Source organism: Emys orbicularis, chromosome 18 (genome assembly GCF_028017835.1).
Source record: "Emys orbicularis isolate rEmyOrb1 chromosome 18, rEmyOrb1.hap1, whole genome shotgun sequence".
In the NCBI taxonomy this organism is placed as follows: domain Eukaryota; kingdom Metazoa; phylum Chordata; order Testudines; family Emydidae; genus Emys; species Emys orbicularis.
The window spans coordinates 8,865,292-8,877,633 of NC_088700.1; the positions used below are offsets into that span (position 1 = coordinate 8,865,292).

The 12,342-nt window shown below is 45.3% G+C and overlaps 1 protein-coding gene across 4 annotated transcripts in view; it reads left to right on the top strand.

The window, feature by feature from the left end:
- BRD3 (bromodomain containing 3) overlaps nucleotides 1-12,342 on the top strand; it is a 56,020-nt gene that overhangs the window by 18,457 nt on the left and 25,221 nt on the right. For all 4 annotated transcript variants that reach the window (XM_065418799.1, XM_065418800.1, XM_065418801.1 and 1 more), the window contains exons 2-5: nucleotides 6,768-7,082; nucleotides 8,581-8,718; nucleotides 10,156-10,303; nucleotides 11,911-12,125. In XM_065418799.1, the coding sequence (XP_065274871.1) occupies nucleotides 6,882-7,082; nucleotides 8,581-8,718; nucleotides 10,156-10,303; nucleotides 11,911-12,125 (702 nt within the window). In that variant the 5' untranslated portion in view covers nucleotides 6,768-6,881. The remainder of the gene's footprint in view (nucleotides 1-6,767; nucleotides 7,083-8,580; nucleotides 8,719-10,155; nucleotides 10,304-11,910; nucleotides 12,126-12,342) is intronic.

A 12,342-nucleotide genomic window follows, 5' to 3' on the forward strand; every position in this document is an offset into this window, starting at 1 on the left:
TGAATAGAAAGCACCTCCCCTTTTAGTTTGCAATAAGGACGAGCTTTAAGAAAACCCACCCTCCCTTGCTCCACACAGAGCAGCAGTGGAGTGAGCAGTCTGTTCAGTGTTCCACGTTGCCAAAGGAAGTGGCAGAACTGTTAGCCAAAGCAGCAGGCTTACTGGGACGGTGCGCGTTTCACGGGGCTTTATAGTCTATTCTCAAACAGGCTCCCCCAGTCCGTGGGCTCCATCAGTGGGGTGAGATGTTATCCTCGGGATGGAGGGAATTATTAACCTGATTTCTCCAGGCCAACTGTCGCTTCGGCGACTGACCCATGCACGCCACGCAAAGCTAAAAAAGAAAAGAAAAATGCTCTAAGCCCGGCTGTGTGTCTGATGACTAGGCTGGCTGAGTGAGGAGCCAAAACCCGCAGCCGTGATGGATTCCGCGGTGGGGAAGGCTGCAGCACATTTAAGCGGAACAGTCTGTGACTCAGTGGAAGCAGAGATTTCTCTGCGAGTTTGGGCTCAGGTTTTGTTTCGAATGTTTTGGTAAAACTGGGAGCAATTTCCTACAATGGACAGAGCAACCCTGGGCCTTATGTTTAGTGGTGCAGGGGTCAGATTTAAAGTGGCGATGTCAGTAATTGCAGATAGGCATCCAAAAACTGCAAGAGCCATTTTTAAAATTACTCAAAATTACAGAGCTGGGGACTATACAGGGGAAAAGAGATGATTTAAAATGGAAAAAATATTGCTCAAGGGCTAATATGAGTCTCACTTTAGGCCCTGATCAGCAAGGCACTTACACACATATGCACAAAGTTAAACACATGCTTAAGTCTGTCTCTATGCAGTAAATCATTTAAGTACATGCTAAGCTCTTTCTTAGATGGTAAGCTCTTTTGGGGCAGTGACGGCCGTTCTGTTCAGTGTCTGTACAGCATTTAGCACAATGGTCCATGACTGAGGCACCTGCGTGCTACTGCTATACAAATAATTGATGGCTGATGTCAGCGAGACTTAAGCATGTGCTCAATTGCTCTGCTGAATTGGGGCTTTACAATCTGAGCCACATGCCACGTAATTTCACTCTGTAAGCTCTTAGGAGCCGGGACAGTCTTTGTTCTGTGTTTGCACCGTGCCTAGCACAATGGGATCCTGGCCCATAACTAGGGCTGTAGCCACTACGGTAATACAAAGAGTAAATAATAATACAGGTTTTGCGGCAAACCCCTGCCCGGGTTAAAAATTTCGCCCCGTGTGCATCAACATACACTGCAGTCGAAGCTGTGTACCTGCTCCATTGCTTTTGGCACGTGATTCTCATCAGCGAAATATCAGGAGGTTTGTCAGACACGTTCTGGTCTCTCAGGGCCTGTACGCACTACCACTTATGTCGGTATAATTTATGTCGCTCATGGGTGTGAATAAGCCACGCCCCCGAAGTGATGTAAGGCAGTGCTTCTCAAAGTGGTGGTCCGCGGACCGGTGCCAGTCCACGAGCCGTCGGCTGCCAGTCCGCGATGAGTTTCCTCATAAGAGTGTCAAATAGGATAATAATTTGGTCCCTGGCACATTGGGAAAAAAAAATTGCCGGTCCCCCACATCAGATAGCTTGAGAAGCACTGATGTAAGGTACACCGACCTACACGCCAGTGGGGACAGCGCTCTGTTGGCGGGAGAGCTTCTCGCGGGGGTGGAGTTATGCCAATGGGAGAGCCAAAGGGAAGGGGGACCCCTAATCGCACTCACCCCCTTTGCTGCTCCCATGAATCCCACCTCCACACTCTCTTTGCCTGTTGTTGTTAGGATTTAGCACTTCTATTGCAGTAGCACCCAGAGGCCCCAGCCAAGATCAGGGCCCCACTGGGCTGGGTGTTGTGCACGCATCTAATAAATGACCAGACTTCGCCCCAAACTAAAGACCGCAAACAAGCTAAGCTTCCCCTGCCTTTGTCTTCATGCCAGCTCCCACGCTGCCCCCTCTGGAATCCCCTCCTCATCCCTGCCTGCCAGCTGCTAACTCTCCCTGTTCCAAATTCCTCAAAGCTGCTACCCCACTGCTTGCTTGTCATTTAAAGATGGGGGCAAGAGAAGTAAAAAAGAGAGGAAAAGCTAAATCAAAGCAACCCCTGTGGCAAACAAACAGGAAGCTATTCAGGCGAGGGTTCAAGGAAGGGGCGGTGAGGGAGAGCTCAACTCCCTCTCCTCTGCTCAAAGCACGGGAAGGGTTTCTCCTCTTTCTGGCATGGGAGAGTGAGAACAGGTGTCTCCTAAGAATTCCTGCTCCTGTTTCAATCTGCTTTAAACCCGGTGTGTGACTGAACTTTCCTCTAGCCGTCCTGGTGTGTTTCACAGGGCAGGGACCATGTCTTCTGTATACTGTCTTCCAAGCGTAATTAGGTCTCATGACCCTTGTGAATTGTGACATCTGGCATTACCCTGTCTGCTTGTCTGTCTGCCCTTTGCTTGTGAGCTCCTCAGAGCAGGGACCATCCTTAAGCATTTGGAAAGTGCCTAGCACATAGTGGGTGCTACTATACATGGAAAATAATGTCCAGTCTCCCTGGATGGCAGGGAATAGGACTGTGTGGTGTATTGAGGACTGTGTTGGAATTGGAAGCTATCACTTGGAGAGGGTGTGGTGGGGTGGCGGTGTTAGTCCTGCTTGCGGGCTCGGGGACTCTGTAAGAAAGCATGCAGCCACAGAGTCAGTTCTGGAAAAAGCCAGCTTAAAGCAAGGTGAGGTGAATTGTGCCTGGCTGCCTTAGGGAGCAGCCTGTTTTCTCTCTCTCTGGTTTTAGGTTTTTGTGTTATCGTTCTGAATTATAAGAAATAAAGTAGTGTTACATTGCAGCCTTCCAGCAAGAGTATTTGTTTTTATCTGATTTCTCAGTGTGTGTGCTGAAAGCATAACAGACTATTGCAGTTCTTTCTTTCCCAAGTGAATAAAGTAGGCTGTCTCTCTGTATAAATGCTCTGACAGATCTGTGACCCATTGAATGGTGAAACACATGTACAAATAAATACTATTTTGAGGGGGGGGGGAAATGTTGGCAAATGTTGGGGTTTCTGGGCTCTAGCCTGTGATAGGACTGGATTAGGACTGGGCTGCTTGGACATAAGAAGAGATAAAAACTCACCTGAACTGAGTAGCCAGCATCCTCTTGTGTTTCTATACATAACAGCAAAACTCCCAGGCCCAGCTAGAGGGAGAAGTTCTCTCTCAGCTCTGACACACTCTGAGTGCTTTCATTCACATGATGAATCAGCTGGCAAATACACATTAAAGCCTTCTGTATGCTAATAATGACTATTTCCAGTGTTGTTGCTTTAACAGTATGAAAAACACAGAAATAGGCACATTTTAACTAGATCTGGTCTCAAGCGGCAAGCTCGAGGATTTGAATGATCACACATTCAGCAGCATTGGTATGCAGAGTTTTGGTTTAGGGCCATCTTTAATTGTAGCCAATGGGATTGCAGTATGCAAATAAATTAGGGTCAACTGTAGGAGGACTGGCTGAGTTGCCTCTGATGTCACAGTCCCACCTCCTGTTCTCCCTAATGTGCTTAACTTTCTTGATATTTAAACTAAAATTTTAAAAGATCCTTTCTGGTTTATGTAATTAAGTTTTACTTAATTACTGTTCATATTACGGTGCTGCCGAGAGGCCCCAACTGAGATCAGCACCCCACTGTGCTAGGTGCTGTAGAAACACACATGTTCAAAGATTATAAAGCTACAAGTGACCCCTGTGATCACCTAGTCTGACCTTCTTTATAATACAGGCCATAGAACTTCCCTGAATTAATTCTTGTTTGCACTGGAGCGTATCTTTTAGAAAAAGCATAGTAAGAAATAGCTCCCGTCCCAAAGAGTTTACATCTAATTAGACAAGATTGACAAAATAAGGCAGAAAGGTGGTATTATTATCCCCATTGTACAGATGAGGAGATGAAGCACAGAGAAATTCAATGACTCTCCCGAGACCACGTAGAAAGTTGACCCCCCTATCTCCTGGATGCCAGTCCAGTGCCTTAAAAAAATAACATCTCTTCAAGTTAGAATGTTATGAAAACAGGACAAGAAGATGCAGGGAAGTTCTAACAAAAACGGGATTTTTGTGGTTGAAGATCTTGCGTTTATCCTCAATAATTTAAAAACACAATAGAAGGCAATCTTGAGATGTGGTACGTAGAGTTAAAAAAAGTGACCGATGCCCTGCAGTTAAGGTTGCCTCAAAAAATTAGTTCCCAAATTTTCTTGTTTTTAATTTCAGTCTTTGAAGGGGATTCAGCTCATTAACCAAAACACTGAAATAAACATTAGATTCAAAGGATGTACCCCAAGGGCTGCAGTCAGGGTTATATGTGCTGCTTAGATGATATATGGCTCTTAGTCGGTGGTGTCTGAAATCTGCACAGAGTCCCAATTCAGAGCTGGGGTTGAGGGAGATAAAAGGGAGAGGGAAACATTATGACATTTAATTTTTTAAAAATTCCTGTTGGATTTGTTGCTTTTTTCTTGAAATTCAAAATTTTGAAATATTTTGTCAATAAACAGGGAAAACTGTTGTGAAAATGTTTTTTCCAGTTTGTATTTCAAAGTTTGAAATGCTGAATTAAGTCCACTTTGTGAAGTTTGAAAAACGTTGACCAGATCACACCAGTGTCACTGTTTTTCCAGTCGCCCCACCCACCTGGGGCTCCCATCCAGTCTCTGTCTGCCAATGACACTCGACAAAAACAAAACCCTCTTAGCTGGAGGGTTTCACTGTGCAAAGGGGACACAATTGGGGGACAGCATTACCTTATGTGAGGGTTGAGGGGAACAGTGCTGTAGAGAATGGCCCCACACCTACCTTTCCTTGCCCCATGGAGCTTGAACCCCATGGATTCCATCATGTCAGAGAAAAGGGGATGGATCTTCCCATTGCAGGCCCTTCAGTTTGTGGAAGCAGAGCTGATGATAGGGTTTATTATATCTTCTTAGGGTGTAAGAGAATTTTTACATCCTGTGAATAGATGCTGGTTTGATTCATACTTGGGCTCCTGTTTTCTATGTACACATCGTAGGTAGGCTCCCATGTTTTACACACACGTGCGCACACCAGACATGGATTTCTTTGGGATTAAACACTTTTCTGCACAAAACCCTTTTTGAAATAGGAGCCCCTCCTGGGCACAGACAAGCTTGGCCCTGATTGGCTCTGCGCATTCTATTTTGGAGCCCAAAGCGGTGTCTGATTGGCCGAGTTGCCTCTTATGTCACTATCCCATTGCCATCACAAAATACTTTCACTTTGTTCTCTTGGTTACAGCGAGGTTCATGGAATGCTCTCTTTCTATATAAGCTCGTGACTTGGCTCCTTGCGTACCACTGAGAATATTTATATTTAATCATTCCTCTCTTTTATGTAGATGCATGTTTCTAGGCACAATCTATTTTTGTAAAACTCCCCTAAATTAAATAAGTGTTCAGTGTTTACTGCCATCTAATCAGCTACTCAAAAGGTAGGTTGAAGTTCTACACTTAGTCTTGATTTTCAGCTATGATGGTTAGAAACACATTAAATGAGAATTTTGTCTAGGATGTTTCTTTGCACTGTCTCCCTCTTCGCATGTCACTGCTGTTTCTGTATTTCCCTCCTTTTGTGACCGGGTTTTCACCACATAGACTAGAAACATATGTCAGCGAGAGTATTTGTGTACTTGGCTGAATGTGTTTTAAATATTTTGCCATTAGAAAGAGTGCGTGGTCTCTTTACTGTGAAAAAATGTTGCTGTGGTTCTGATGTGGGTTGAACTATCAAATGTTTATGGAAGATGACAAAACAAAGCTGTTTACAGTGTGGTATCCAAGACGTAATGACGCTAGAGAGTTTGTCATCCAGGAGCATGCTAGAGAAAACCTGGACCAAAGTAATGGAATTTTGTGTGTACTCATATCTCAGATGTGCTATTAAAAGACGGAACAGAACAATCTCTGTCTGCCTGTTCCAGGGGCTGACAAACTCTTTGATTGTTACTTGAATTGCAGGAGCACTGTTGATACCCCCACGGGAAATTGGGTGCACATTGTAGTCAGCCTAGTAAGAGACGGATCTTGCCCTAAAGAACTTCATGGTATGGAGCACATCTAAATAGAGAGATTATCTCTGGGGCCGTCTTCCTTTAGCAATTAATCTGACCACCTCCCCTTCCAGTCAAGATCCAAGTCTCAACGACGCAATGTACCTAGGACAATTGCAGCAAATGTTTGTGTATGGCACAGCTGGCTCCTCCTCTTTGTTTCCACCTGCTTCTGTACAGTCCAGATTCTTCTTTGCAATGAATATCTGAGATGCTGGTAGAAGCCGATGGAACAAGGAGCCAGAACCAACATCATGAGACCAGCCAGTTTGCCGTAGATCACTAGCAAGTGCTCTGCAGTCCATGGGTTTGGGAACTGCTGATCTAATCTATGCATCTAGGTTTTTGTACCATGCCCATCATTATGGTATCTGAGCTTGACAGCAAATGCAGTGGATCAGGTAGGGTGACCAGACAGCAAGTGTGAAAAATCAGGACAGGGGGTGGGGGGTAATAGGAGCCTATATATGAAAAAGACCCAAAAATCGGGACTGTCCCTATAAATTTGGGACATCTGGTCACCCTAGGATCAGATGAAGGGGTTGGGTTTAGCCATGTCTAGGATGTGTATTGTTTTTGAACATGTGTGTTTCAATTAAATGTCTGTATTTACACTCCACCTCTTCCTCCTCTCTCTCCTGGTCTAGGTTGCATGGTTGGGCCCTGGAAATGGGATGTCAGTCCCATTCAGGGAGCATAAAGGAAGACAGAGAATCTCCTAGTTGCCGCTGCAACAGTAAGTGAGACCCAGAGGTAGGAAAATGTCAACTGTCACATCAGCGATACAGGCTCCCCAGGGCCCTGTCAATCCACCCCCCCCAGAAGTCACCAACCCCAACAAGCCCGGGCGGAAGACCAACCAGTTGCAGTACATGCAAAATGTTGTGGTGAAGACCTTGTGGAAGCATCAGTTTGCTTGGCCCTTCTACCAACCCGTCGATGCAATTAAATTGAATTTACCAGTAAGTATTCTTTCCTTTGCTTTGTGTCCTCTGCCAGGAGAGCTCCGCTTGAGCCATGTGCAATTTCTGCTCATGTGAAGTGAAATGTTGTTAGGTTCCTTCTGATTCCCCAACTCCCCAGAGTTGCCGTGCTGAGCACTGGCCCCTGTATAGCGAAACGAGTGGGGTAGTCATTTGTTACCCAGTACCCTGAATATGAGACCACCTTTCACAGACCTGACTTCTTCGTAACTAGTAGAAGTCACGTTAACTCTGATCCATTATTAGATGGATTTTTTTTTTTAAATTTTATTTTTTGGTTCTGTTTATTAAGAAGCTCCTCAGGCCTTTGCTATTTTTGAGTTTTTGTTGTAGATTAGAATGTTACCTTAATAGCTTCTGACGTATGCTTAAAGAAAGAGCATAAGGACTGCTTTTTGGAATTATGCAATGGGTTTTCCAAGAGCAGCAGATGTCCCTGAAATCTTTGGGTCAGGAATAGGAGCTGGAACACTCAAGAACTGAAATAGTGTTTTCACTTAATGTCAGACTCTCTTAACTTTGGCCTGGTCTGCACTAGAAAGGTTTACTGGCATTGCCATGTTGGTTAGGAGTGTGAAAAAAATCATGCTCCCAATCAACCTAGCTGTGCTGGCAAAAGCCCTAGTAGATGCAGTTATAAGTGGGGGGAAAAAGTCCTTTTGCCAGCTTATCCTGTTCGGGGAGCTGGTTTAAGCTATACCAGTAAAAAACGTTCTTTTGCTGGCATAAGCTGCCTCTCCATGGGGGAGGATTCCCAGTATAACTATACCAGCAAGCCCGTTTAAATGCAGACAAGGCCTTTGTCTCATAAAGAAATGCTACACAAAGCTGTTTTTTAAAAGAAACCTCTGAACATCTTAGTTCCTGCTGAATCTCTTAAAGATCAAGGGCTCAATTCCTTTTCCAGAGGTACATGCACAGCTCCCATTGATTTCACCACGGTCTGCACACATTCACCTGACGGCAAAGACAGTTTCCCTATTAACGGTTAGCATGAACTTGCCTCCCCAGATCTCCGCTCTAGGAGTCAGCACCAAGCCAGCCACTGCTGGAACCTTTCAAGGAAATTGGTGCTGACTCCACCTTGCTTGCTCAGACTATGATCGTAGCAGCGGAGGGACTGTGCATCTGATTTCCAGAGGTTCTAAGCACCTTGGCTTCCGCTTTGACCTACCTGCCCACCCCATTAGTTGCAGAGCAAAAGGGTTTATTTAGGGTTAATTTTTAGTTAAAAGTGGTAGGCGTGTTTTAAATCCCATTCGCTGGTAGGTATTTTTTTCAATCTTGTTCTAGTTCTGACATTTCAGGATTGCCATTTGCAAATCAGACACCACCAGGAAAGCAGGGTCTTCACTTTATGGGAAAGGTGCCTCCTGTCTGATATCCCCCATTGGGGAGGGGGAGCTGTTCTCATTGGCGATGTATAGGGCTTATTGCGTCCTGACCTAACAAGCTGTCTTTACTGTTTCTTGAACAGGATTATCACAAAATAATCAAAAACCCGATGGACATGGGGACAATTAAGAAGCGACTGGAACATAACTATTACTGGAGTGCCAGTGAATGCATGCAGGATTTCAACACAATGTTTACAAATTGTTACATTTACAACAAGGTAAAGAATGCAGACAAACTCCTAGCTGTGGCTCTGAATAGGGAAGCCTGCGGGTGGCTATTCCACTGCAGCTTTTGACTAGGGATAACTTGTGCACAAAACCCTCCTGGCAATGCCATTAATGGTAATCATATTACTTTTAAATGTACAAAGCTGTCTTTGTGTTGCATGTTTCTTTGCCCGCACTGGTTAAAATGGCAAACGTGTTCTTAACTGTAGGTAGAATTAATATCTTGGGGTTACACAGCGAGTCAGCCGAGACTTCAGCCCTTTAATTTCACGGAGGAATTCTTTCAGATTAGCTAATGTTTGCACAACGCTTTGTAGATGTTAAGTGGAATATAAGTGCTAAGTGTTTATTCTCTTTGTCCAGTAGTAACTAATATCAGATACTCCTCTCAGCAGCAGAGGGCAGGTAAATAACTCCTATCATTATATCCGCTGTCCATGCCTCATGCGTTCTTCCATAAATCTCTCGTGCACTTTGTTGGTTGCTTATATATGCTTTTTTTTTTTTTTTTTTTGGCTTTAAAGTGCTTTTTATTCCTTGTATTCTTCTTCCTAAGATAGTTCATCATTGACCCATGCTGGGGAGCGAGCTGAAATAAATAAATTAATTAGCTGGTGCTGCAGCGAGGAAGGTGTTTATTCTCTTCTCCTGAATATTTTGCCAGACAGGGATTGACAGCTCGTCGGTTGCAGCTCTCTGCTTCCAAACCGATATGTGGGGCAGCAATGGTGTGGGCTTCTAAAGGAAGCCGTGTTCTGGTTCTTCGTTGTATTTAGAGGCTGTAATTTGCCAGCTGGTCAGGGTACGTGCACACTGCAATAAAAGACCCACAGCACAGCTGTGGCTGGCCTGGGGTAACTAACTCAGGCTCACGGGGGGCTTGGGCTGCGGGGCTATACAATTGCAGTGTAGACATTCAGGCTTGGGCTGGAGCCGGAGCTCTGGGACCTTCCCCTCTTGCAGGGTCCTAGAGCCTGGGCTCCAGCCCAAGACCGAACGTCTACACAGCAGTTTTTCAGCCCTGGAGCCTGAGCCCTGTGAGTCCAAGTCAGCTGACCTGGACCAACCAGGTTTTTTTCATCCCCATGTAGACATACCCTTAGAGCCCAGGCTCCAGCCCAAGTCCGAACCTCTACCCTGCTATTTTAACCCCGCAGCCTGAGCCTGAGTCAGTTGATCCGGGCTCTGATACTTGGTACTGCGGGTTTTTTATCGCCGTGTAGACATACCAATTGAGGCTGGCGTGAATACCAGAGAAGGGGTAAAGAGTTATTTAATTCTCAGAGCTATGGCGCATTCATTCATTGGAAGACAGTGTACATTTCCGGCTAGGGGATAAATCAAACAACGCGATTGTAAAGGCTTTCAGTCCCTCTTTGCTTCTCACGGGTGCATTATGCTAGTGCTGCCTTGTTCTGTCCACCCAGCCCACGGATGACATCGTCCTCATGGCGCAAGCCCTGGAGAAGATTTTTCTGCAGAAAGTAGCCCAGATGCCCCAGGAGGAAGTTGAGTTATTACCACCGGTCCCTAAAGGCAAAGGTCGCAAGCCAGCAGCGAGCGCACAGAGTGCAGGTACTGACCTGACCAGATGGTAATCAATGTTGCGAGCCCATTGCTGATTCCTGACCCACTTCCACCCTGCCTGACTAGACACACAATTAGGAGGGTAGAAAAGGAGTGTAGTCTAATGGTCAGAGCAGTTGACTGAGATTCAGGACGTGTGGATCCTGCTTGTCTGTCTATCCAAGATACTGCCCATCATAGTAGTATCTGACTGCCTGCCAGTCTTTTAATGTATTTATCCTCATAGCAGGCCTGTGAGGGAGGACACTGCTACTATCTCCAGAGCACAGAGAGACTAAGGGCCAGATATCTAAAGGCATTTAAGCTCCTAACTCCCATTGAAATCACAGGGGTGAAAACACGTGTTTGCATTGATTTAACGAAACAGGAGCAAGTTGCTGTGTAGATGAAATCTGATTGTGGCTTTGGGAAAGTCAGTTTGCCTTTAGTGCCTCAAGTTCCACATATGTCAACTAAGGCACCAAGTCTGCAAAGCGTCCTTTGAAGGTGCTGTAGAAGTGCAAAGAATTATTTCATTAATCAATAATAGAACAGTGCTGGGACTTTAAAAACAAACAAACAAACAAAAACGTTTGCATCTTGTATTAAAATGCAGCTGCCTCTGTGGGACAGATTACCGTCGCCCTATAACAGGAATGGCAGCATGGTGTAGCATATAATGCACTAGTCTGGGAATCCAGAGACCTGGGTTCTGTTCCCAGTTTCGCTTTTCATTTGCGGCATAACCATGGGCAAGTCACCTGAACTTTCTCTGTGAAGAGCTTTGAGGTCTATGGATTTAAAGTGCCATATAAGTAGGCCTGGGTGAGACTTTTTTGGTGCAACATGCAGATTTGGCAACATGGAAACGTTTTGTGAATTCCTGTTAGCTTTGCCGAGTTGTTTTGGTTGGAAAAAAACAAAACAAACAAATTCTGAAAAATGTAAACATTTCATTTTGACATGAACTGTTTTGATGTTCCGGTTCGGGGTGATGCTTTTTGTTCAAAACTTTCTTTTATTAAAATAAAAAAATAAATAAATATTTAAAAATGGTTGAAATGGAAACAAACCGTTTCATTCGACCTGACATGAATTTTTTGTTGACTTTTCAATTCACCGATAAATTTGAAAATTTTTCTTTTCCGTTTGACCCAAAATGGACATTTAAAAAAAAAAGGTCAGGCTTACCAGTGACTGAACAATCAGTTTTTTGCCCAGCCCCGTAGACTAGTGGTATTTATTATTAACTCTGCAGGGCAGTAGCAAAGGCAGCTTGAACCCAGTGGAGGTTTTCCTGCTGTGAACAATTCAGCGTCCTTTCTAGAGAATCCACGTCCTTCCCTACCCTCCCATCTGTCTCCTCCTTGGCTGAGCACAGGCTAGTTCTGAGAGAGGCTGGAAGGGAAAACAGAAACTATCCCATAACAGCAGAACTGACAGTCAGGACTTGGAGCAGTTTGCTCACATATGGTCATCCAGACACTGTAGAGAGAGCAGAAAGGCCCAGACATTCATTGCTGTAGAGTCCAGAGGCAACAGCTTCTCTTGGTCAAGCTAGCTGAGCGGCTATAGAATGTGCCATCTCACATGTGTTTAATTGTATCGTTTTAAAGGAGCGCAGCAAGCAGCAGCCGTCTCATCTGTCTCCCCGCCAGCCCCTTTCCAGAACGTCCCTCCAGCTGTCTCTCAGACGCCCGTTATCGCCGCCACGCCTGTGCCAACCATCACCGCAAACGTCCCGCCTGTAACTGCTCCTCCTGCTGCCGCTGCCCCTCCTCCTGCTGCTCCGATTATGACAGTGGTTCCTCCCACGCCACCTGTAGTCAAGGTAAACAAAGCAACCAACCGTCTTTCGCTTTGCAGTACCGCATTTTTAGATGGGCAACCGCTGGTCAGAAACATGAGTTCCTTCCCTTTGCATTTGACTTTCCAACTCCACAGATATCACCACCAGTTAGCCAGCTACGAGGCTGCATGAACGTAAAGGCCTCTGAGGGCCCAGTGCCCCTACCCCACCTAAGAACTCCCTGCTCTCACCAGTTGTC